The sequence below is a fragment of the Bombina bombina genome, chromosome 12, assembly GCF_027579735.1.
Source record: "Bombina bombina isolate aBomBom1 chromosome 12, aBomBom1.pri, whole genome shotgun sequence".
Classification (NCBI taxonomy): Eukaryota; Metazoa; Chordata; class Amphibia; order Anura; family Bombinatoridae; genus Bombina; species Bombina bombina.
Genome location: NC_069510.1, coordinates 90874199 through 90901726, shown reverse-complemented (window position 1 = coordinate 90901726; position 27528 = coordinate 90874199). Strand labels below are relative to the sequence as shown.

At 41.8% G+C, this 27528-nt stretch overlaps 1 protein-coding gene across 1 annotated transcript in view; it reads right to left on the bottom strand.

Moving 5' to 3' along the window:
• Positions 1–27528, bottom strand: part of HCFC1 (host cell factor C1) — a gene marked incomplete in the record, with an annotated part of 480694 nt that overhangs the window by 276586 nt on the left and 176580 nt on the right. Inside the window, 1 exon segment of the mRNA XM_053696082.1 lies at positions 26952–27149. Within this exon segment, the coding sequence (XP_053552057.1) occupies positions 26952–27149 (198 nt within the window).

Sequence of the window (27528 nt, the reverse complement as noted above, 5' to 3'; positions counted from 1 at the left end):
CAGTAACACCCTGAGTATTAGATGTTGATGGAACAGCAACAGGTAATGGACCATTACTAAAGGAAATGTTATCTGCATTAGCAAGTTTATCATGACATTCATCACAAACAGCCGGAGGAACAGTTACCATAAGCTTACAGCAAACACACTTAACTTTGGTAGATCCAGCATCAGGCAGCGATTTTCCAGAAGTATCTTCTGATTCAGGGTCAATCTGAGACATCTTGCAATATGTAATAGAAAAAACAACATATAAAGCAAAATTGATCAAATTCCTTAAATGACAGTTTCAGGAATGGGAAAAAATGCCAATGAACAAGCTTCTAGCAACCAGAAGCAATAAACAACTAGACTGAAATAATGTGGAGACAATGACGCCCAAATTTTTTAGCGCCAAAAAAAGACGCCCACATTATTTGGCGCCTAAATGCTTTTTGGCGCCAAATGACGCCGCATCCGGTGACTCCGACATTTTTGACGCAAAAACGTCAAAAACATGACGCAACTTCCGGCGACACGTATGACGCCGGAAATGACAAAGAAAAAATTTGCGCCAAAAAAGTCAGCGCCAAAAATGACGCAATAAAATGAAGCATTTTCAGCCCCCGCGAGCCTAACAGCCCACAGGAAAAAAAGTCAAATTTTTAAGGTAAGAAAAAATTGATAATTCATATGCATTATCCCAAATAATGAAACTGACTGTCTGAAATAAGGAATATTGAACATCCTGAATCAAGGCAAATAAATGTTTAAACACAAATATTTAGAACTTTATATAAAAGTGCCCAACCATAGCTTAGAGCATCACAAAAATAAGACTTACTTACCACAGGACACTCATCTACATGTAGTAGAAAGCCAAACCAGTACTGAAACGAGAATCAGTAGAGGTAATGGTATATAAGAGTATATCGTCGATCTGAAAAGGGAGGTAAGAGATGAATCTCTACGACCGATAACAGAGAACCTATGAAATAGACCCCGTAGAAGGAGATCATTGAATTCAAATAGGCAATACTCTCTTCACATCCCTCTAACATTCACTGCACGCTGAGAGGAAAACCGGGCTCCAACCTGCTGCGGAGCGCATATCAACGTAGAATCTAGCACAAACTTACTTCACCACCTCCATCGGAGGCAAAGTTTGTAAAACTGAATTGTGGGTGTGGTGAGGGGTGTATTTATAGGCATTTTGAGGTTTGGGAAACTTTGCCCCTCCTGGTAGGAATGTATATCCCATACGTCACTAGCTCATGGACTCTTGCTAATTACATGAAAGAAATGATTAATTTTCTTTATCCTATTAGTCGCAAAAAATAAATCGGCCGATTAATCGATTATGAAAGTAGTTAGTTGCAGCCCTAGACCAAAGTAAAATGACAGTACTTAGAAATAGCGCTTTGGAAGCCGTGGCTCCTGGATTTGTTAGTCCCTGCTTTAATCCACTTAAAAAACAAAGTTTCTTTATTGATTTCCACTTTCAGGATAGGCATACACCTAAAAGTACCCGTAAAAGGATTACTTTCTTCAGACAACAACTATGCACAACCTCCATTGACAGAGGCAAAAAGAATGACTGGGGGTTATGGGTAAGAGTTACACTTAACAGCTTTGCTGGGGTGCTCTTTGCCTCCTCCTGCTGGCTAGGAGTTGAATATCCACTAGTAAATGGAATTACATTGTGGACTCTCCATGTCATAGGAAAGGAAAGTAATTATAAACCTCTCCTCATTCTCCCACTTCCATGTCCCACCAAAAAAAAAAACAAAAAAAAAAAAAACACCCACACTGGTTGTGCTGTTAAGCACAAAGTGATGCGCCAGATGAATCATTACATAAACATTGCACTCTCTCTAATGTATATTGTAAGAGCACATGGAGACCATTCCAAATTTCTGGATCAATATCAATGCAATGCTAAAGGAGTTGACATATTAGTCTCGCAACAATCAGGACCATAATTCACACAAAGGGGTGGGGTACGACAATATTTTCTATGTTGTGTGCCAGAGGCAAAGTCCCAGATTCCAACGCATACAACAAAAGTAAGTGGGCAACTGTGCAAGATAACCTCTACATTAAGAAGCATGGTCAAACTACTGTACCCTGACAAAATGAAAGAATGTTTAGTTTGATGGGCATACTAGGACCTTTTCCAGTTCAACCGAGGAGCTATCAGAGCTATGTTGAGCTTGAGCAATCCATCTAGTAAAACAATGGGTTGGAAAACATTTACCAGGGAAAAAGTCAATGAGATTTCCAGTGGATCCACAAAAGGCAGATCCTTTACCGTGGAACCAAAGAATGGAACTTTGAAGTTCTGTTTACAGACCACAAGAGAAAGGGGGATAAGTCAATGGCTGTGATACTGTTCCAGTTATCCACTCCAGAAATGTGAATTGCAGAAAGTGCTGGTATATGCCATTCTGCCCAAATCAGGAGTTTGAGGACCTTCTATATGGTGCCCCATGAAACTGATCTTTATGTGTTAAGCGCCAACAGATTTTGTAGCTCTATACATGGAATACAAGACACGGTAGGCACACTGGCACAGAAGAATTAAAGTGAATTATATTTTTTTCCAATCTGCATAGTTAAACTTAAATTTGATTCATCTCTACATAAACCTGTTGATATTAATCCACCTGAGAGCTGTATATTGTATCACACTGCATGTTATGCTTTTCTTTTAGTAATTTCTTCCTATAAAACTTGTAAAATGGAGACATAGTATCTATGGGCAGGTCATATCAGTCCACAATAGGTAATGAAGAATTAAAAAGCTCATTCGAGAACACACTTATTATGAACAAAACTGTGTTCCCTTGCTGATATGAAAGTTTACAAATGTAATGACTTGTACCTGTCTTCTTCTTGTTGTTTATTTTTCACTTGTTTGTCTCAATAAAAATTTATATTTAAAAAAAACAAACAAATTTGATAATAGTTTCTCTTTTTATTGTACATAGGAAAGTATCTGTATGCTTAAGGCCCGGTGGCAAGTTTTAGACTTGTATTCTTCGGAAAAGTTCTCCTCTGTGAAAAGCACAATTGGTCTAAAAGAGGCTGCTCCTATCTGTCTCAGAGCTGTAAACAATGATGCAGGTGTTTTGCACACATGGGGCTATATAGGATATTCAGCACAAATGTATGCTTATCTGAAATTCTTTTCTTTCAGGAGGGTGAGAGTCCATGCATGAGTCAATGTGTGGAATTGAATTCCCCCCCACTAGGAGCAGGCAAAGAACCTTAAACAACAAGAGCCCTTAAAGTGAAAGTAAACCTTCCACTTTTTATAACCAGATCCTAAATATTAGCTTTATTTTAGATGGACTTTAAGTCAAAAAGTAAAAATTGGAAACTTAATAGCTTTAAAGGGACACTGAACCCAATTTTTTTATTTTGTGATTCAGATAGACCATGACATTTTAAGCAACTTTATAATTTACTCCTATTATCAATTTTTCTTCATTCTCTTGGTATCTTTATTTGAAATGCACGAATGTAAGTTTAGATGCCGACCCATTTTTGGTGAACCTGGGTTGTTCTTGCCGATTGGTGGATAAATTCATCCACCAATAAAAAAAGTGCTGTCCAGAGCGCTGAACCAAAAAAACATTGTTGGTGCCTTTTTCAAATAAAGATAGCAAGAGAACGAAGAAAAATTGATAATAGGAGTAAATTAGAAAGTTGCTTAAAATTGCATGCTCTATCTGAATCAAAAAAGAAAAAAATTGGGTTCAGTGTCCCTTTAAGCCCTCCCTTTACTACTCAGTTTAATGTGTAGTCAAGCAGAGGAAAATAACAGGTAAGAAAGACAAGGGGAAATAGAGGAGCAAATAAAGTACCGCCAAAAATAAAATGAAACTGGGTGGGGGGTTCCTGACAAAAATCACTTCCAAATAGAATCACTGACCCTGTTCTGAGACAGGTACAGGATGAATAACCCATGTTCAGCAGATCTTAAACGCATTAAAAAAATGCGGCCACCTACAAAGAATTTTTTGGGATGTGACAGAATAAAAAAATCATCCTCGAGGAGGCCTGATGGAAAGCCTCTCTTGCAACCCTAGGAAATTATGTTTAAAACCATAAGGTCCTGGACTGATCGAAACCAGGCATCCTGAAAAAAAAAAGACTCAATCTACTACCTACCAGGACAGGTTCTGGATAGCGTGCCACACTTTCATGCGTTTTTAGAGTTAGAAGTGAACTTTTTGTTCTGATTAGACTTGGATCAAGATGACCCTGGTTCACAGGAAAGTTTTGAAGAATCTGACTATTCGGAAGAGAGGACTCCTAAACCCTAGAGGAATGAAAAGGGAAAACGATTTCCAGGTCTATTCTTCCAGTTCTTATCCTAAGGAAAGCTCCCTTAGCTCCCGTGACAGTATATACGATTGAATCCAAACCAGATCCAAACAAACCCAAACCTTGAAAGGGCAGATTTAACAATCTGCTTTTTGAGACCATGTCTACTGACCAAGACTTCAGCCATAAAGAAGTTCTTGTTAGGACGGCAAAAGACATTCTTAACATTAATCTTGATAATGTCCATAACTGTATCACAAATAGAGCCATCTTTAAGGCTTTAATACAGTTTTGCATATCTTCTCCAGATGATTGATCAGAAGCAAGCTGAGATTAGCAGTCGCACTATAAAGCTGTGGCACCATGGAAACGTTAACGCAACTGCCGGGTTGAAATTAAGTCCTGTTTTAAAGAATAGCTTTCTGGGAAAGAACTCCAGTTTGCAATCCATAACATTTCTGAAAGAGGTACTGTCTTCTAAAGAGATAGTGGTACGCATAGAGTGGAGATAGCTCAATTAACCGTAGAAATAGACTCCCATAGATCCATGGTTTGTTTTGGTAAGGGATACATCCTTTTAACTCGCCCCAGAACAAGCTACTGAGCTGTTGTTCGTTCCTGGTAGAGTGCTTCTCTCTTTGTATGCATAAATCCTTCTTTTAAATCCACATGAAGGAGCAAACTAAATACCATTTCCCCCCCCATTACCTTAGCTATAATTTCTGTCACTAGGTCCGGAACCTGAAAAACCTCTGGAGCATGCTTAAAAATTACATTTAAATTGATAAGATAAAAAAAAAAAAAAGTTATTGCTTAACTGATAAATTTATTTCTGTTTCTTGACATGGTGAATTCAGGGATCATCATCAATTACTGGTGGGAATAACACTCCTGGCCAGCAGGAGGAGGCAAAGAGCAACACAGCAAAGCTGTTTAGTATCACTTACCTTCCCACAAACCCCAGTCATTCGACTCAAGGAAAAGGAGAAAGGAAGCAACACAAGGAGAAGAGGTGCCCGAGGTTAATATAAACACAAAACTTTCTGAAAAATACAGGGAGGGCCGTGGACTCACCGTGTCAAGAAAGAAAGAACTCAGGTAAGCATAAATTTTGTTTTCTTTCTAATGACATGGCGAGTCCACAGATCATCATCAATTACTGTTGGGAATCAATACCCAAGCTAGAGGACTCAGATAAGGGAGGGACAAGACAAGTAACCTAAACAGAAGGCACCACTGCTTGAAGAACCCTTTCTCCCAAAAGAAGCCTCAGCAGAGGTAAAAGTATCAAATTTATAAAATTAAGAAAATTTTCCAGAGGACCAAGTTGCAGCCTTGCAAATCTGTTCCACAGAAGCTTAATTTTTGAAGGCCCAGGAAGAAGAAACAGCCCTCATGGAATGAGCCGTGATTCTCTCAGGAGGCTGCTGTCCAGCTGTTTCATAGGCCAAGCGAATTATACTCTTCAGTCAAAGCGAAAGAAGTAGCTGTAGCTTTCTGACCCTTGCGCTTTCCAGAGAAACAAAGCAGAAAACTGGCAAAAGTCCTTAGTTGCCTGCAAATAGAATTTCAACGCACGCACATCATCTAGGTTGTGCAACAAACGCTCCTTATGAGAAGGATTAGCACACAAGCAAGGAACAACGATTTCCTGATTAATATTCTTATCCGAAACAACTTTAGGAAGGAAACCTAACTTAGTACGAAGAGCCACTTTATCAGAATGAAAGATAAGGGGAATCACACTGCAATGCCAAGAGTTCAGAGACTCTTCGAGCAGAAGAAATGGCAACGAGAAACATTTGAGGGTCAAGCTGGAAAACACCTCCGGATGGAGTTCCCACTCCCCCCGGGTAAAAGGTCTGTCTGCTCAGAAAATCCGCTTCAAACTAATAAAATCTTGATTGTAGATCAAATACCGAAAACTTCATCTCCTCCTTGCACCACAGGCAAAGAGAATGACTGGGGTTTGTGGGAAGGGAAGTGATACTTAACAGCTCTGCTGTGGTGCTCTTTGCCTCCTCCTGCTGACCAGGAGTGATACTCCCAACAGTAATTGATGATGATCAGTGGACTCACCGTGTCATTAGAAAGAAAGAAGGTTTAAAGAACTTCATGCAACAACCAAAAAAGTGTGTATTTTCTACTTTAAATCTAAAGAAGGAATTTGTGTGCAATTCAGGAACGGAATACTGATTCTCTGAATAAAGTTCACCTTCTGAGTAAATATCAGAAATAACAGATTCCTGAAGGATATCAGGAATTTCCACATGTGGTTTAGAATATTGGGTAGCTGTAACATCATATGACAAAAGTATCACAAGACTTGCATTTGCACTTGTTTGCAGGAATGTTGCCAGAATCTTCACTAATGTGGAGCACCGAATACTTTTACATTCAGGTGAGAAATCCATGGAAGCTCCACATTCTTAATGGGAACAATGGTGGTAGGTTGATTAGTATGCAGAAAATGTAAAAAAAAAACATTGAGTCATTGAGCAGGCTGACAATCTGTTAGTTTTGCAAACCAAACAGACCATTTGAATAATAATAAAAAAAATAAAAACAAGACCTTCCCTCTTGAGGGTATGATAAGGGAACAGAGGGGACAGATTTGTTAAGACTCCTTTACAGGGTTAAAACTTGCAGAAACAAGTGACTTATTGCAACAATAAATACTGTGTAGTTAAATTAAAATCAAAGAGCACAAACTGTGAGAGGTGTCACTAAATACACTGAAGCGGAAACACTACTTATGAGCTAATCATTCCTTATTTGGACAGTCTAGTCAAAATTAAACTTTCATTATTCAGATAGGACTTGTAATTTTAATCAACTTTCCAATGTTCTTTTAACATCAAATTTGCTTTGTTCTCTTGGTATTCTTATTTGAAACAAAACCTAGGTAGGCTCATATGCTAGTTTCTAAGCCCTTGAGGGCTGCCTCTTATCAAATGTTTTTTTAAATTCCTTTTCACAACAAGAGACTGGTAAGTTCATGTGGGTCATATAGATAACACTGTTATTGCACAGGGAGTTATTTAAGAGTACTAAAAGCAAGTCAATAGATAATAAACAGTCACAGTCATGTGATCAGGGGGCTGGAATAAGGTTCTTAGATACAAGGTAATCACAGAGGTAAAAAGTATATTAATATAACTGTTGGCTACGCAAAACTGGGGAATCGGTAATAAATGGATTATCTATCTTTTTAAACAATAAAAATTCTATTGTAGACTGTCCCTTTAAGATCACTATTTTACATCCCAATTTTATGGTAAGCTTACGATAAAAACATAATTTATGCTTACCTGATAAATTTATTTCTCTTGTAGTGTATTCAGTCCACGGATCATCCATTACTTATGGGATATATTCCCTTCCCAACAGGAAGTTGCAAGAGGATCACCCAAAGCAGAGCTGCTATATAGTTCCTCCCCTCCACGTCATATCCAGTCATTCGACCGAAACAAGACAAGAAAGGAGAAACCATAGGGAGCAGTGGTGACTGGAGTTTTAATTAAAATTTAGATCTGCCTTAAAAAAGACAGGACGGGCCGTGGACTGAATACACTACAAGAGAAATAAATTTATCAGGTAAGCATAAATTATGTTTTCTCTTGTTAAGTGTATTCAGTCCACGGATCATCCATTACTTATGGGATACCAATACCAAAGCTAAAGTACACGGATGATGGGAGGGACAAGGAAGGAACTTAAACGGAAGGAACCACTGCCTGTAGAACCTTTCTCCCAAAAACAGCCTCCGAAGAAGCAAAAGTGTCAAATTTGTAAAATTTTGAAAAAGTGTGAAGCGAAGACCAAGTTGCAGCCTTGCAAATCTGTTCAACAGAGGCCTCATTCTTAAAGGCCCAGGTGGAAGCCACAGCTCTAGTGGAATGAGCTGTAATACTTTCAGGGGGCTGCTGTCCAGCAGTCTCATAGGCTAAACGTATTATGCTACGAAGCCAAAAGGAGAGAGAGGTTGCCGAAGCTTTTTGACCTCTCCTCTGTCCAGAGTACACGACAAACAGGGAAGAAGTTTGACGAAAATCTTTAGTTGCCTGTAAATAGAACTTCAGGGCACGGACTACGTCCAGATTATGCAAAAGTCATTCCTTCTTTGAAGAAGGATTAGGACATAATGATGGAACAACAATCTCCTGATTGATATTCCTGTTAGAAACTACCTTAGGTAAAAACCCAGGTTTAGTACGCAGAACTACCTTGTCTGAATGGAAAATCAGATAAGGAGAATCACAATGTAAGGCAGATAACTCAGAGACTCTTCGAGCCGAGGAAAACATAATTTATGCTTACCTGATAAATTCCTTTCTTCTGTAGTGTGATCAGTCCACGGGTCATCATTACTTCTGGGATACCAATACCAAAGCAAAAGTACACGGATGACGGGAGGGATAGGCAGGCTCTTTATACAGAAGGAACCACTGCCTGAAGAACCTTTCTCCCAAAAATAGCCTCCGATGAAGCAAAAGTGTCAAATTTGTAAAATTTGGAAAAAGTATGAAGCGAAGACCAAGTTGCAGCCTTGCAAATCTGCTCAACAGAGGCCTCATTCTTGAAGGCCCAAGTGGAAGCCACAGCTCTAGTAGAATGAGCTGTAATTCTTTCAGGAGGCTGCTGTCCAGCAGTCTCATAAGCTAAACGAATTATGCTACGAAGCCAAAAAGAAAGAGAGGTAGCAGAAGCTTTTTGACCTCTCCTCTGCCCAGAGTAAACGACAAACAGAGAAGACGTTTGTCGAAATTCCTTAGTTGCCTGTAAGTAAAATTTTAGAGCACGGACTACATCCAGGTTGTGCAGTAGACGTTCCTTCTTCGAAGAAGGATTTGGGCAGAAGGAAGGAACAACAATCTCTTGATTGATATTCCTGTTAGTAACTACCTTAGGTAAGAACCCAGGTTTAGTACGCAGAACTACCTTATCCGAATGAAAAATCAAATAAGGAGAATCACAATGTAAGGCTGATAATTCAGAGACTCTTCGAGCCGAGGAAATAGCCATTAAAAATAGAACTTTCCAAGATAACAACTTTATATCAATGGAATGAAGGGGTTCAAACGGAACGCCCTGTAAAACATTAAGAACAAGGTTTAAACTCCATGGTGGAGCAACAGTTTTAAACACAGGCTTAATCCTGGCCAAAGCCTGACAAAAAGCCTGGACGTCAGGAACTTCTGACAGACGTTTGTGTAACAGAATGGACAGAGCTGAGATCTGTCCCTTTAATGAACTAGCAGATAAACCCTTTTCTAAACCTTCTTGTAGAAAAGACAATATCCTAGGAATCCTAACCTTACTCCAAGAGTAACCTTTGGATTCACACCAATATAGGTATTTACGCCATATCTTATGGTAAATCTTTCTGGTAACAGGCTTCCTAGCCTGTATTAAGGTATCAATAACTAACTCAGAAAACCCACGTCTTGATAAAATCAAGCGTTCAATTTCCAAGCAGTCAGCTTCAGAGAAGTTAGATTTTGATGTTTGAAGGGACCCTGTATCAGAAGGTCCTGTTTCAGAGGTAGAGACCAAGGTGGACAGGATGACATGTCCACCAGGTCTGCATACCAAGTCCTGCGTGGCCACGCAGGAGCTATTAGAATCACTGATGCTCTCTCTTGTTTGATTCTGGCAATCAATCGAGGAAGCATCGGGAAGGGTGGAAACACGTAAGCCATCTTGAAGTCCCAAGGTGCTGTCAGGGCATCTATCAGGACTGCTCCTGGATCCCTGGATCTGGACCCGTAACGAGGAAGCTTGGCGTTCTGTCGAGACGCCATGAGATCTATCTCTGGTTTGCCCCAACGTCAAAGTATTTGGGCAAAGACCTCCGGATGGAGTTCCCACTCCCCCGGATGAAAAGTCTGACGACTTAAGAAATCCGCCTCCCAGTTCTCCACTCCCGGGATGTGGATTGCTGACAGGTGGCAAGAGTGAGACTCTGCCCAGCGAATTATCTTTGATACTTCCATCATAGCTAGGGAGCTTCTTGTCCCTCCCTGATGGTTGATGTAAGCTACAGTCGTGATGTTGTCCGACTGAAACCTGATGAACCCCCGAGTTGTCAACTGGGGCCAAGCCAGGAGGGCATTGAGAACTGCTCTCAATTCCAGAATGTTTATTGGCAGGAGACTCTCCTCCTGACTCCATTGTCCCTGAGCCTTCAGAGAATTCCAGACGGCACCCCAACCTAGAAGGCTGGCGTCTGTTGTTACAATTGTCCAGTCTGGTCTGCTGAATGGCATCCCCCTGGACAGATGTGGCCGAGAAAGCCACCATAGAAGAGAATTTCTGGTCTCTTGATCCAGATTCAGAGAAGGGGATAAGTCTGAGTAATCCCCATTCCACTGACTTAGCATGCACAGTTGCAGTGGTCTGAGGTGTAAGCGTGCAAAGGGTACTATGTCCATTGCCGCTACCATTAAGCCGATTACCTCCATGCATTGAGCCACTGACGGGTGTTGAATGGAATGAAGGGTGCGGCAAGCACTTTGAAGTCTTGTTAGCCTGTCCTCTGTCAGGTAAATCTTCATTTCTACAGAATCTATAAGAGTCCCCAGGAAGGGAGTGGAACGAGTGAACTTTTCTTTTCGTTCACCTTCCATCCATGTGACCTTAGAAATGCCAGTACTAACTCTGTATGAGACTTGGCAGTTTGAAAGCTTGAAGCTTGAATCAGAATGTCGTCTAGGTATGGAGCTACCGAGATTCCCCGCGGTCTTAGTACCGCCAGAAGAGCACCCAGAACCTTTGTGAAGATTCTTGGAGCTGTAGCCAATCCGAATGGAAGAGCCACAAACTGGTAATGCCTGTCTAGGAAGGCAAACCTTAGGTACCGGTAATGATCTTTGTGAATCGGTATGTGAAGGTAGGCATCCTTTAAATCTACAGTGGTCATGTACTGACCCTCTTGGATCATAGGTAAAATTGTCCGAATAGTCTCCATCTTGAACGATGGAACTCTTAGGAATTTGTTTAGGATCTTTAAGTCCAGGATTGGTCTGAAAGTTCCCTCTTTTTTGGGAACCACAAACAGATTTGAGTAAAACCCCTGTCCCTGTTCCGATCGTGGAACAGGATGGATTACTCCCATTAACAAGAGCTCTTGTACGCAGCGTAGAAACGCCTCTTTCTTTGTCTGGATTGTTGACAACCTTGACAGATGAAATCTCTCTCTTGGAGGAGAGTATTTGAAGTCCAGAAGGTATCCCTGAGATATTATCTCTAGCGCCCAGGGATCCTGGACATCTCTTGCCCAAGCCTGGGCGAAGAGAGAAAGTCTGCCCCCCACAAGATCCGATCCCGGATCGGGGGCCCTCAATTCATGCTGTTTTAGGGGCAGCAGCAGGTTTCCTGGTCTGCTTGCCCTTGTTCCAGGACTGGTTAGGTTTCCAGCCTTGTCTGTAGCGAGCAACGGCTCCTTCCTGTTTTGGTGCAGAGGAAGTTGATGCTGCTCCAGCTTTGAAATTACGAAAGGAACGAAAATTAGACTGTCTAGCCTTAGGTTTGGCTTTGTCCTGAGGCAGGGCATGGCCTTTACCTCCTGTAATGTCAGCGATAATCTCTTTCAACCCGGGCCCGAATAAGGTCTGCCCTTTGAAAGGTATATTAAGCAATTTAGACTTAGAAGTAACATCAGCTGACCAGGATTTTAGCCACAGCGCCCTGCGTGCCTGAATGGCGAATCCTGAATTCTTCGCCGTAAGTTTAGTAAGATGTACTACGGCCTCCGAAATGAATGAATTAGCTAGTTTAAGGATTCTAAGCCTGTCCGTAATGTCGTCCAGAGTAGCTGAACTAATGTTCTCTTCCAGAGACTCAATCCAGAATGCCGCTGCAGCCGTGATCGGCGCAATGCATGCAAGGGGTTGCAATATAAAACCTTGTTGAACAAACATTTTCTTAAGGTAACCCTCTAATTTTTTATCCATTGGATCTGAAAAAGCACAGCTATCCTCCACCGGGATAGTGGTACGCTTAGCTAAAGTAGAAACTGCTCCCTCCACCTTAGGGACCGTTTGCCATAAGTCCCGTGTGGTGGTGTCTATTGGAAACATTTTTCTAAATATCGGAGGGGGTGAGAACGGCACACCGGGTCTATCCCACTCCTTAGTAACTATTTCAGTAAGTCTCTTAGGTATAGGAAAAACCTCAGTACTCGCCGGTACCGCAAAATATTTATCCAACCTACACATTTTCTCTGGTATTGCAACTGTGTTACAATCATTCAGAGCCGCTAACACCTCCCCTAGTAATACACGGAGGTTTTCCAGTTTAAATTTAAAATTTGAAATATCTGAATCCAGTCTGTTTGGATCAGAACCGTCACCCACAGAATGAAGTTCTCCGTCCTCATGTTCTGCCACCTGTGACGCAGTGTCTGACATGGCCCTAATATTATCAGCGCACTCTCTTCTCACCCCAGAGTGATCACGCTTACCTCTTAGTTCTGGTAATTTAGCCAAAACTTCAGTCATAACAGTAGCCATATCCTGTAATGTGATTTGTAATGGCCGCCCAGATGTACTCGGCGCTACAATATCACGCACCTCCCGATCGGGAGATGCAGGTACTGACACGTGAGGCGAGTTAGTCGGCATAACTCTCCCCTCGTTGTTTGGTGAAATTTGTTCAATTTGTACAGATTGACTTTTATTTAAAGTAGCATCAATACAGTTAGTACATAAATTTCTATTGGGCTCCACTTTGGCATTGCAACAAATGACACAGGTATCATCCTCTGAATCAGACATGTTTAACACACTAGCAAATAAACTTGCAACTTGGAATACAATTCAATTAGAATAATATTAAAAACGTACTGTGCCTTTAAGAAGCACAGAAAATCTATGACAGTTGAAAATTAATAAATTGAAAACAGTTATAGTGTAAACAACACAACTTTAGCAAAGGTTTAATCCCATTAGCAAAGATAACAAATTCTGAAAGCAGGAAACAAAATACAGAATAAACGTTTTTTATCTCAGTCAACTATAATTCTCACAGCTCTGCTGAGAGAAATTACCTCCCTCAAAATAAGTTTTGAAGACCCCTGAGCTCTGTAGAGATGAACCGGATCATGCAGGAAATACAATGAGCTGCTGACTGAAATATTTGATGCGTAGTAAAAGCGCCAAAAAACGGCCCCTCCCCCTCACACACAGCAGTGAGAGAGAACAGAAACTGTCAGAAAAAAGATTAAGCAACTGCCAAGTGGAAAAATAGTGCCCAAACATTTATTCACTCAGTACCTCAGCAAATGAAAACGATTTTACATTCCAGCAAAAACGTTAAACATAATTTTTAGTTAATAAACAGCTTTATGTACTTCTTACAGTGTAATTCTAGTGAAGTACCATTCCCCAGAATACTGAAGTGTAAGGTATACATACATGACATATCGGTATGGCAGGATTTTCTCATCAATTCCATTGTCAGAAAATAAAAGCTGCTACATACCTCTATGCAGATTCATCTGCCCGCTGTCCCCTGATCTGAAGTTTACCTCTCCTCAGATGGCCGAGAAACAGCAATATGATCTTAACTACTCCGGCTAAAATCATAGCAAAAACTCTGGTAGATTCTTCTTCAAACTCTGCCAGAGAGGTAATAACACACTCCGGTGCTATTTTAAAATAACAAACTTTTGATTGAAGATATAAAACTAAGTATAATCACCATAGTCCTCTCACACATCCTATCTAGTCGTTGGGTGCAAGAGAATGACTGGGAGTGACGTAGAGGGGAGGAGCTATATGCAGCTCTGCTGGGTGAATCCTCTTGCACTTCCTGTTGGGGAGGAGTAATATCCCAGAATTAATGATGACCCGTGGACTGATCACACTTAACAGAAGAAATAGCCATCAAAAACAGAACTTTCCAAGATAAAAGCTTAATATCAATGGAATGAAGGAGTTCAAACGGAACACCTTGAAGAACTTTAAGAACCAAGTTTAAGCTCCACGGAGGAGCAACAGTCTTAAACACAGGCTTAATCCTAGCCAAAGCCTGACAAAAAGCCTGGACGTCTGGAACTTCTGCCAGACGTTTGTGTAAGAGGACAGAGCAGAAATCTGTCCCTTTAACAAACTAGCAGATAAGCCCTTTTCTAAACCCTCTTGTAGAAAGGACAATATCCTAGGAATCCTAACCTTACTCCATGAGTAACTCTTGGATTCGCACCAATATAAATATTTACGCCATATCTTATGGTAAATTTTTCTGGTAATAGGCTTCCGTGCCTGTATTAAGGTATCAATAACTGACTCTGAGAAGCCGCGCTTTGATAGGATCAAGCGTTCAATATCCATGCAGTCAGCCTCAAAGAAATTAGATTTGGATGGTTGAAAGGACCTTGTATTAGAAGGTCCTGCCTCAGAGGCAGAGACCATGGTGGACAGGACGACATGTCCACTAGGTCTGCATACCAGGTCCTGCGTGGCCACGCAGGCGCTATCAGAGTCACCGATGCTCTCTCCTGTTTGATCTTGGCAATCAGTCGAGGTAGCAGCGGAAATGGTGGAAACACATAAGCCATGTTGAAAACCCAAGGGGCTGCCAGAGCATCTATCAGCGCCGCTCCCGGGTCCCTGGACCTGGATCCGTAACAAGGAAGCTTGGCGTTCTGGCGAGACGCCATGAGATACAGTTCTGGTTTGCCCCAATGATGAATCAGTTGAGCGAAGACCTCGGGATGAAGTTCCCACTCCCCCGGATGAAAAGTCTGGCGACTTAGAAAGTCTGCCTCCCAGTTCTCCACGCCTGGGATGTAGATCGCTGACAGGTGGCAAGAGTGAGACTCTGCCCAGCGAATTATCTTTGAGACTTCTAACATCGCTAGGGAACTCCTGGTTCCCCCTTGATGGTTGATGTAAGCCACAGTCGTGATGTTGTCCGACTGAAATCTGATGAACCTCAGTGTTGCTAACTGAGGCCAAGTTAGAAGAGCATTGAATATTGCTCTCAACTCCAGAATATTTATTGGGAGGAGTTTCTCCTCCTGAGTCCATAATCCCTGAGCCTTCAGGGAGTTCCAGACTGCGCCCCAACCTAGAAGGCTGGCATCTGTTACAATCGTCCAATCTGGCCTGCGAAAGGTCATCCCCTTGGACAGATGGACCCGAGAAAGCCACCAGAGAAGAGAATCTCTGGTCTCTTGATCCAGATTTAGTAGAGGGGACAAATCTGAGTAATCCCCATTCCACTGACTTAGCATGCATTATTGCAGTGGTCTGAGATGCAGGCGCGCAAATGGTACTATGTCCATTGCCGCTACCATTAATCCGATTACTTCCATGCACTGAGCTACTGACGGGCGTGGAATGGAATGAAGGACACGGCAAGCATTCAAAAGCTTTGATAACCTGGACTCCGTCAGGTAAATCTTCATCTCCATAGAATCTATAAGAGTCCCCAGGAAGGGAATTCTTGTGAGTGGTAATAGAGAACTCTTTTCCACGTTCACCTTCCACCCATGCGACCTCAGAAATGCCAGAACTATCTCTGCATGAGACTTGGCAATTTGAAAACTTGACGCTTGTATCAGAATGTCGTCTAGGTACGGAGCCACCGCTATGCCTCGCGGTCTTAGCACCGCCAGAAGTGAGCCCAGAACCTTTGTAAAAATTTGCGGGGCCGTAGCTAACCCGAAGGGAAGAGCTACAAACTGGTAATGCCTGTCTAGAAAGGCAAATCTTAGGTACCGATAATGATCTTTGTGAATCGGTATGTGAAGGTAGGCATCCTTTAAGTCCACTGTGGTCATGTATTGACCCTCTTGGATCATGGGTAGGATGGTTCGAATAGTTTCCATTTTGAATGATGGAACTCTTAGGAATTTGTTTAAGATTTTTAGGTCCAAGATTGGTCTGAAGGTTCCCTCTTTCTTGGGAACCACAAACAGATTTGAGTAAAAACCTTGCCCTTGTTCCGTCCGCGGAACTGGGTGGATCACCCCCATTACTAAGAGGTCTTGTACACAGCGTAGAAATGCCTCTTTCTTTATTTGGTTTGCTAATAACCTTGAAAGATGAAATCTCCCTTGTGGAGGAGAAGCTTTGAAGTCCAGAAGATATCCCTGAGATATGATCTCCAACGCCCAGGGATCCTGGACATCTCTTGCCCAAGCCTGGGCGAAGAGAGAAAGTCTGCCCCCCACTAGATCCGTTTCCGGATAGGGGGCCCTCTCTTCATGCTGTCTTAGGGGCAGAAGTAGGTTTTCTGGCCTGCTTGCCCTTGTTCCAGGACTGGTTAGCTTTCCAGCCCTGTCTGTAAAGAGCAACAGTTCCTTCCCGTTTTGGAGCGGAGGAAGTTGATGCTGCTCCTGCCTTGAAGTTACGAAAGGCACGAAAATTAGACTGTTTGGCCTTTGATTTGGCCCTGTCCTGAGGAAGAGTATGACCCTTACCTCCAGTAATGTCAGCAATAATTTCTTTCAAGCCGGGCCCGAATAAGGTCTGCCCTTTGAAAGGAATATTAAGCAATTTAGATTTAGAAGTCACGTCAGCTGACCAGGATTTAAGCCATAGCGCTCTGCGCGCCTGGATGGCGAATCCGGAGTTCTTAGCCGTTAGTTTGGTTAAATGTACAACGGCATCAGAAACAAATGCGTTAGCTAGCTGAAGTGCTTTAAGCTTGTCCATAATCTCATCCAATGGAGCTGTGCGAATGGCCTCTTCCAGAGACTCAAACCAGAATGCCGCAGCAGCAGTGACAGGCACAATGCATGCAAGGGGCTGTAAGATAAAACCTTGTTGAACAAACATTTTCTTAAGGTAACCTAATTTTTTATCCATTGGATCCGAAAAAGCACAACTATCTTCCACCGGGATAGTGGTACGTTTAGCTAAAGTATAAACTGCTCCCTCCACCTTAGGGACCGTCTGCCATAAGTCTCGTGTGGTGGAGTCTATTGGAAACATTTTCCTAAATATCGGAGGAGGGAAAAAGGGCACACCGGGTCTATCCCACTCCTTGCTAATAATCTCTGTAAGCCTTTTAGGTATAGGAAAAACGTCAGTACACACCGGCACCGCATAGTATCTATCCAGCCTACATAATTTCTCTGGAATTGCAACCGTGTTACAATCATTCAGAGCCGCTAATACCTCCCCTAACGATACACGGAGGTTCTCAAGCTTAAATTTAAAATTAGAAATCTCTGAATCCGGTCTCCCTGGATCAGATCCGTCACCCACAGAATGAAGCTCTCCGTCCTCATGTTCTGCAAATTGTGACGCAGTATCGGACATGGCTCTCACATCATCAGCGCGCTCTATCCTTAACCCAGAGCTATCGCGGTTTAAGAAGCACAAAAAAACTGTCACAGTTGAAATAACAATGAACCAAATCAGTTATAGCAACCAAATTTTCACAGTAAATGTATTAAGTTAGCAAAGTATAGCACCCACTAGCAAATGGATGATTAACCCCTTAATACCCAAAACGGATAATCAAATTAACAATTAACGTTTTTATCACAGTCAAACACACTGTCACAGGTCTGCTGTGACTGATTACCTCCCTCAAAATGAATTTTGAAGACCCCTGAGCTCTCTAGAGACGTCCTGGATCAAGCAGGAAGAAGCAGGAAGACTGTGACTGAATTTTTACTGCGCAAAAAAGCGCTAAAATAGGCCCCTCCCACTCATATTACAACAGTGGGAAAACGCAGTTAACCTTTTCTATGCAGAAATATACGTCAGCCATGTGGAAAAAATCATGCCCCAAAAGATTTATCACCAAAGTACCTCACAAAAATGAATAACATGCCAGTAAACGTTTTAAACATACATTTTAAAAGTTATGTAGTGTTATCAATAAGCCTGCTACCAGTCGCTTCTACTGCAGTTAAGGCTCATATATTACTTCAGTATTAACAGCATTTTCTTAGTCAAATTCCATTCCTTAGAAAATTACTTTACTGCACATACATTCATCAGCCTGATACCAGTCACTACTACTGCATTTAAGGCTGTACTTACATTACATCGGTATCAGCAGTATTTTCTTAGTCAATTCCATTCCTTAGAACAGTGGTTTTTAACCTTTTTTTTGCCGTGGCACACTTTTTTACATTAAAAAATCCTGTGGCACACCACCATCCCAAAATTAAAAAAAAATCACACATTGTAGCCTAATACAGCATATATATATATATACACATACACACAAACACACACATACTGTATGTATTGTGCTGTTATGCCATGCCTCCTACAAACTACCCCTGCACTGGGAGTAAAAAACAAGCAAAGTTTAAAAAATATGTCACACTGTTGTCAGTCTGCCGTGGCACACCTGAGGATCTCTCACGGCACACTAGTGTGCCACGGCACACTGGTTGAAAAACACTGCCTTAGAAAAATATTTTACTGCACATACTTCATCTGCAGGGAACCCCGCATGCTATTCCCTTTCTGAAGTTACCCCACTCCTCAGAATGTGCGAGAACAGCCAGTGGATCTTAGTTACTTCTGCTAAGATCATAGAAAACGCAGGCAGATTCTTCTTATAAATACTGCCTGAGAGAAAAACAGCACACTCCGGTGCCATTTAAAATAACAAACTTTTGATTGAAGAAATAATTAAGTATAAAAACTCCACACTCCTCTCACACCTTCCTACTATGTTGAGAGTTGCAAGAGAATGACTGGATATGACGTGGAGGGGAGGAGCTATATAGCAGCTCTGCTTTGGGTGATCCTCTTGCAACTTCCTGTTGGGAAGGGAATATATCCCATAAGTAATGGATGATCCGTGGACTGAATACACTTAACAAGAGAAATACACCACATATTTCTTAAGAAAACCTTGCATGAAGTCTAAAATAATTATCCTTTAATGGAGCTCACCAAAGATGGGAGTCTTTTCTAGCAATAGTGTAGTTGACTACTAACTTGGTGACCCTCCGGGTAATACTGCTTAGTGCAACCTCCCCCACATCAAAAACATATTGATGGAATTAATTTGGCACAAGCGAGTTAGAAGCTAGTGCACCAGATTGTTAAAACCAAGTGCTGCAGCTTAAAGCCTCTCCCTTTCAGTTCAACCACTTGACATGAAAAATGTGAGGGGAGACTTTTTAAAATAAGACATTCTGAAGTCACTCATTTTCAATGTAGGATTGTGTGTTCTATTATACAGTCCATGTGGACAGCACATAAATTGGTCAAGGGGATTGTTTAAGTATGGGGGGATGATGGAAATCTAGCCCAGAAAAACAAAACACACACAAAATAAAAACATTAAGGTGCCCTTTATCCAAATAAAATTTTTTGGAAATTAGAAGCTAGGTTATCACACTTCTACTCCTGTGTGAAGAGATACTTAAGCTATCAATAATTTAAAGAAGACTAGTATACTGCATCATTCTGCTCAGATAGTTCTTCATGTTTTAGCAAAAGACCTTCATGAAGTTTTAGTAAGAACCTCAATAGCCAAGTCTCCTACGAATCTCATTTCCAAGTCTCACTCTTTCAGTCCAGAAGATAAGTCTTTACTGCCTTAAAAAGGGAAATTAAACACTAAATACATTTTATAAGCATAATACTAAAGGGCCATGATACACAAATTTTGAAAAACTTTAAAGTGATGCAGCATAGCTGTAAAAAGCCGACTAGAAAATATCACCTGAACATCTCTATGTAAAAACATAATTTATGCTTACCTGATAAATTCCTTTCTTCTGTTGTGTGATCAGTCCACGGGTCATCATTACTTCTGGGATATAACTCCTCCCCAACAGGAAATGCAAGAGGATTCACCCAGCAGAGCTGCATATAGCTCCTCCCCTCTACGTCAGTCCCAGTCATTCGACCAAGAATCAACGAGAAAGGAGTAACCAAGGGTGAAGTGGTGACTGGAGTATAATTTAAAAAATATTTACCTGCCTTAAAACAGGGCGGGCCGTGGACTGATCACACAACAGAAGAAAGGAATTTATCAGGTAAGCATAAATTATGTTTTCTTCTGTTATGTGTGATCAGTCCACGGGTCATCATTACTTCTGGGATACCAATACCAAAGCAAAAGTACACGGATGACGGGAGGGATAGGCAGGCTCATTATACAGAAGGAACCACTGCCTGAAGAACCTTTCTCCCAAAAATAGCCTCCGAAGAAGCAAAAGTGTCAAATTTGTAAAATTTGGAAAAAGTATGAAGCGAAGACCAAGTTGCAGCCTTGCAAATCTGTTCAACAGAGGCCTCATTCTTAAAGGCCCAAGTGGAAGCCACAGCTCTAGTGGAGTGAGCTGTAATTCTTTCAGGAGGCTGCTGTCCAGCAGTCTCATAGGCTAAACGTATTATGCTACGAAGCCAAAAAGAGAGAGAGGTAGCAGAAGCTTTTTGACCTCTCCTCTGTCCAGAATAAACGACAAACAGGGAAGAAGTTTGGCGAAAATCTTTAGTTGCCTGCAAGTAGAACTTGAGGGCACGAACTACATCCAGATTGTGTAGAAGACGTTCCTTCTTTGAAGAAGGATTTGGACACAAGGATGGAACAACAATCTCTTGATTGATATTCCTGTTAGTGACTACCTTAGGTAAGAACCCAGGTTTAGTACGCAGAACTACCTTGTCTGAGTGAAAAATCAGATAAGGAGAATCACAATGTAAGGCTGATAACTCAGAGACTCTTCGAGCCGAGGAAATAGCCATTAAAAACAGAACTTTCCAAGATAACAATTTTATATCAATGGAATGAAGGGGTTCAAACGGAACACCCTGTAAAACGTTAAGAACTAAGTTTAAACTCCATGGCGGAGCAACAGCTTTAAACACAGGCTTGATCCTAGCTAAAGCCTGACAAAAGGCCTGGACGTCTGGATTTTCTGACAGACGCCTGTGTAACAAGATGGACAGAGCTGAAATCTGTCCCTTTAAAGAACTAGCTGATAGACCCTTTTCTAAACCTTCTTGTAGAAAGGACAATATCCTAGCGATCCTAACCTTACTCCAAGAGTAACCTTTGGATTCGCACCAGTATAGGTATTTACGCCATATTTTATGGTAAATCCTTCTGGTAACAGGCTTCCTAGCCTGTATCAGGGTATCAATAACCGACTCAGAAAAACCACGTTTTGATAAAATCAAGCGTTCAATTTCCAAGCAGTCAGCTTCAGAGAAGTTAGATTTTGATGTTTGAATGGACCCTGTATCAGAAGGTCCTGTCTTAGAGGTAGAGACCAAGGCGGACAGGATGACATGTCCACTAGATCTGCATACCAAGTCCTGCGTGGCCATGCAGGCGCTATTAGAATTACTGATGCTCTCTCCTGTTTGATTTTGGCAATCAATCGAGGAAGCAGCGGGAAGGGTGGAAACACATAAGCCATCCCGAAGTTCCAAGGTGCTGTCAAAGCATCTATCAGAACTGCTTCCGGATCCCTGGATCTGGACCCGTAGCGAGGAAGTTTGGCGTTCTGGCGAGACGCCATGAGATCTATCTCTGGTTTGCCCCAACGCCGAAGTATTTGGGCAAAGACCTCCGGATGAAGTTCCCACTCCCCCGGATGAAAAGTCTGGCGACTCAAGAAATCCGCCTCCCAGTTCTCCACTCCCGGGATGTGGATTGCTGACAGGTGGCAAGAGTGAGACTCTGCCCAGCGAATTATCTTTGATACTTCCATCATTGCTAGGGAGCTTCTTGTCCCTCCCTGATGGTTGATGTAAGCTACAGTCGTGATGTTGTCCGACTGAAACCTGATGAACCCCCGAGTTGTTAACTGGGGCCAAGCCAGAAGGGCATTGAGAACCGCTCTCAATTCCAGAATGTTTATTGGCAGGAGACTCTCCTCCTGATTCCATAGTCCCTGAGCCTTCAGAGAATTCCAGACAGCGCCCCAACCTAGTAGGCTGGCGTCTGTTGTTACAATTGTCCAGTCTGGCCTGCTGAATGGCATCCCCCTGGACAGGTGTGGCCGATAAAGCCACCATAGAAGAGAATTTCTGGTCTCTTGATTTAGATTCAGAGTAGGGGACAAATCTGAGTAATCCCCGTTCCACTGACTTAGCATGCATAATTGCAGCGGTCTGAGATGTAGGCGTGCAAAAGGTACTATGTCCATTGCCGCTACCATTAAGCCGATCACCTCCATGCATTGAGCTACTGACGGGTGTTGAATGGAATGAAGGACACGGCATGCATTTTGAAGCTTTGTTAACCTGTCTTCTGTCAGGTAAATCTTCATTTCTACAGAATCTATAAGAGTCCCCAAGAATGGAACTCTTGTGAGAGGAAAGAGAGAACTCTTCTTTTCGTTCACTTTCCATCCATGCGACCTTAGAAATGCCAGAACTAACTCTGTATGAGACTTGGCAGTTTGAAAGCTTGAAGCTTGTATTAGAATGTCGTCTAGGTACGGAGCTACCGAAATCCCTCGCGGTCTTAGTACCGCCAGAAGGGCACCCAGAACCTTTGTGAAGATTCTTGGAGCCGTAGCCAATCCGAATGGAAGAGCTACAAACTGGTAGTGCCTGTCTAAGAAGGCAAACCTTAGATACCGGTGATGATCTTTGTGGATCGGAATGTGAAGGTAAGCATCCTTTAAATCCACAGTGGTCATGTACTGACCCTCTTGGATCATGGGTAAAATTGTCCGAATAGTTTCCATTTTGAACGATGGAACTCTTAGGAATTTGTTTAGAATCTTTAAATCTAAGATTGGCCTGAAAGTTCCCTCTTTCTTGGGAACCACAAACAGGTTTGAGTAGAACCCTTGTCCTTGTTCCGACCGCGGAACCGGATGGATCACTCCCATTAATAACAGATCTTGTACGCAGCGTAGAAACGCTTCTTTCTTTATCTGGTTTGTTGACAACCTTGACAGATGAAATCTCCCTCTTGGGGGAGATAATTTGAAGTCTAGAAGGTATCCCTGAGATATGATCTCTAGTGCCCAGGGATCCTGAACATCTCTTGCCCAGGCCTGGGCGAAGAGAGAGAGTCTGCCCCCCACTAGATCCGGTCCCGGATCGGGGGCTCTCGGTTCATGCTGTCTTTGGGGCAGCAGCAGGTTTCCTGGCCTGCTTGCTCTTGTTCCAGGCCTGGTTAGGCTTCCAGCCTTGCCTGTAACGAGCAACAGCTCCTTCCTGTTTTGGTGCAGTGGAGGTTGATGCTGCTCCTGTTTTGAAATTCCGAAAGGGACGAAAATTAGACTGTCTAGCCTTAGCTTTGGCTTTGTCTTGGGGTAGGGCGTGGCCCTTACCTCCTGTAATGTCAGCGATAATTTCTTTCAAACCGGGCCCAAATAAAGACTGCCCCTTGAAAGGTATATTAAGTAATTTGGACTTAGAAGTAACATCTGCTGACCAGGATTTTAGCCACAGCGCCCTACGTGCCTGTATGGCGAATCCTGAGTTCTTAGCCGTAAGTTTGGTTAAATGTACTACGGCCTCCGAAATGAAAGAATTAGCTAGTTTAAGGACTCTAAGCCTGTCCGTAATGTCGTCTAGCGTAGATGAACTAAGGTTCTCTTCCAGCGACTCAATCCAAAATGCTGCCGCAGCCGTAATCGGCGCGATACATGCAAGGGGTTGCAATATAAAACCTTGTTGAACAAACATTTTCTTAAGGTAACCCTCTAATTTTTTATCCATTGGATCTGAGAAAGCACAGCTATCCTCCACCGGGATAGTGGTACGCTTAGCTAAAGTAGAAACTGCTCCCTCCACCTTGGGGACCGTTTGCCATAAGTCCCGAGTGGTGGCGTCTATTGGAAACATCTTTCTAAATATTGGAGGGGGTGAGAACGGCACACCGGGTCTATCCCACTCCTTAGTAACAATTTCAGTTAGTCTCTTAGGTATAGGAAAAACTTCAGTACTCGCCGGGTACCGCAAAGTATTTATCCAACCTGCACAGTTTCTCTGGTATTGCAACGGTGTTACAATCGTTGAGAGCTGCTAAGACCTCCCCTAGTAATACACGGAGGTTCTCCAATTTAAATTTAAAATTTGAAATATCTGAGTCCAATCTGTTTGGATCAGAACCGTCACCCACAGAATGAAGCTCTCCGTCCTCATGCTCTGCGAGCTGTGACGCAGTATCAGACATGGCCCTAGCATTGTCAGCGCACTCTGTTCTCACCCCAGAGTGATCACGCTTGCCTCTTAGTTCTGGTAATTTAGACAAAACTTCAGTCATAACAGTAGCCATATCTTGTAATGTTATCTGTAATGGCCGCCCAGATGTACTAGGCGCCATAATATCACGCACCTCCCGGGCGGGAGATGCAGGTACTGCCGCGTGAGGCGAGTTAGTCGGCATAACTCTCCCCTCGCTGTTTGGTGAAATTTGTTCACATTGTACAGATTGACTTTTATTTAAAGTAGCATCAATACAGTTAGTACATAAATTTCTATTGGGCTCCACCTTGGCATTGGAACAAATGACACAGATATCTTCCTCTGAGTCAGACATGTTTAACACACTAGCAAAAAACTTACAACTTGGTTATAATCTTTTTTAGCAAAAACGTACTGTGCCTCAAAGAGGTACTAAACGATTAAATGACAGTTGAATAATGAACTGAAAAACAGTTATAGCATCAAACTTTAAAACAACACAACTTTTAGCAAAGGTTTGTTCCCATTAGTAAAATAACAATAACTAAATTTGACATAAAAAATACAAAGCAACGTTTTTATTCACAGTCACTATAAGAATTCTCACAGCTCTGCTGAGAGAATTTACCTCCCTTCAAAGAAGTTTGAAGACCCCTGAGATCTGTCAGAGATGAACCGGATCATGCAGGAAATATAAAAGTAACTGACTGTAATTTTTTGATGCGTAGCAAAGAGCGCCAAAAACGGCCCCTCCCTCTCCCACACAGCAGTGAAGAGAAACGAAACTGTCACAAATAAAAGCAAAAAAAAGGCTGCCAAGTGGAAAATAATGCCCAAATATTTATTCACACAGTACCTCAGCAATGTAAACGATTCTACATTCCAGCAAAAACGTTTAACATGATAAATAGTTATTAAAAGGATTAGTGACCTTTAACAGAGTAGTTCCGGTGAAATACCATCCCCAGAATACTGAAGTGTATACATACATGTCATTTTAACGGTATGGCAGGATTTTCTCATCAATTCCATTCAGAAAATAAAAACTGCTACATACCTCAATGCAGATTCATCTGCCCGCTGTCCCCTGATCTGAAGCCTTTACCTCCCTCAGATGGCCGAGAACAGCAATATGATCTTAACAGCTCCGGTTAAAATCATAGTAAAAAACTCTGGCAGATTCTTCCTCAAACTCTGCCAGAGAAGTAATAACACGCTCCGGTGCTATTGTAAAATAACAAACTTTTGATTGAAGTCATAAAAACTAAGTATAATCACCATAGTCCTCTCACACATCCTATCTAGTCGTTGGGTGCAAGAGAATGACTGGGACTGACGTAGAGGGGAGGAGCTATATGCAGCTCTGCTGGGTGAATCCTCTTGCATTTCCTGTTGGGGAGGAGTTATATCCCAGAAGTAATGATGACCCGTGGACTGATCACACATAACAGAAGAAAAAGATATTTTACCGCAAAAGTTTCGCCACATGCCATTGTAAAAGGACTTCTAAGCAGCAAATCAGTATGTCTGTCTCGGGAATGCTAAGGGAGTGAGCTTTGTGAACACATCTTATTTCCCTATTCAGTTTAAGGAAGTTTACTATGAAATCTCATGAGATCACAGTAAAAGAGTTCATGATCTCAGCACTGTTGATGCCGATTGGCTGCTGTTGATTTCTTCATTTTTTTTACCTGCAGCTGAAGTATAACTTTTTACACAGAACTTACTCTGCTGAGCTGAGGAAGTTGCAAGGTAAAATGTCTTCCTTTTTTACATAGAGATGCTCAGGTGATATTTGCCTGTTATCTTTTTACAGTTACACTGCATCAGTTTCAAGTGATTTAGCATATGAGTATTATGTCCCTTTAAAGTTATTTTCCAGCTCCCTCTAGTCAGGGGTGTTGCCATGTTGAAATCTGGCTTTCACTACATTCCAGTGCTGACGTGTTTGCACAAGTGCAGCAACTCTCCTTCAAATAGCTGCAGTGTAGCCCAAGTTCCAATACAGCTGTGCCCATAATTATAGGGAGGTGCACAAAGTGTTAAGTGTACCTTTTAAAAAGGATTGCCAAAACATAATCAAAGCAAATTTTTAAACAGAAGTGCATTATTTTTTTAAAGGGATAGTAAACCCCAAAATTTTCTTTTATGATTCAGATAGAACATACAATTCAAACAACATTCCAATTTAATTATATTATCAAATTTTCTTCATTCTCTTGTTCTCCATTGCTGAAGGGACAGCATTGCACTACTGACAGGAAGCTGAAAATATCTATTTAGCCAATCACAAGAGACAAATGTGTGCAGGCACCAATTAGCAGCAGCTCCCACTAGTGTATGATATGTGCGTATTCATTTTTTAACAAGGGATATCAAGAGAATGAAGCACATTTGAAAATAGAAGTGAATTTAAAAGTGTCTTAAAATGACCTGCTCTATCTGAATGATGCAAGTTTAATTTTGACTTCCCTATCCCTTTAAACATTTTGTTCCAGTATTTAACTAGGATACATGGTTATCAATTGTTATAAATTATTTTCTTATTACCATGATTGGTGAAGACGCCACTTTCACGTTGGTAGGCAAGGTGGTGCCCCCAGAGGACATTGTGACAGATTTTACCATGGTGGCACCTGCAGGAACACTGAGCATGGTTGGAGCAGAGGAAGGAGGAATTTTCTGCGTAGCCGCAGCAGCCGCTGCAAGAGCTGCCATGCCACTCATCTGAGGACTGCTTCCAATGGCCTGTGAGGCAAACACCCATTAGAAACACCTTAATTACATAAAACACACAAACACATAGCAAATCTAGATTTACTTAAAGGGATATTAACCCCAATTTTTTTCTTTCATGATTCAGATAGAGAATGCCATTTTAAACAACTTTCTAATTTACTTCTATTATCTAATGTGCTTAATTCTCTTGATATTATTTCCTGAAAAGTATATCTAGATAGGCTCAGTAGCTTCTGATTGGTGGCTGCACATATTTGCCTCATGTGATTGGCTCACCCATGTGCATTGATATTTCTTTAACAAAGGATATCTAAAGACTGAAGCAAATTAGATAATAGAAGTTAATTGATATGTTGTTTAAACTTGTATTCTCTATCTGAATCATGAA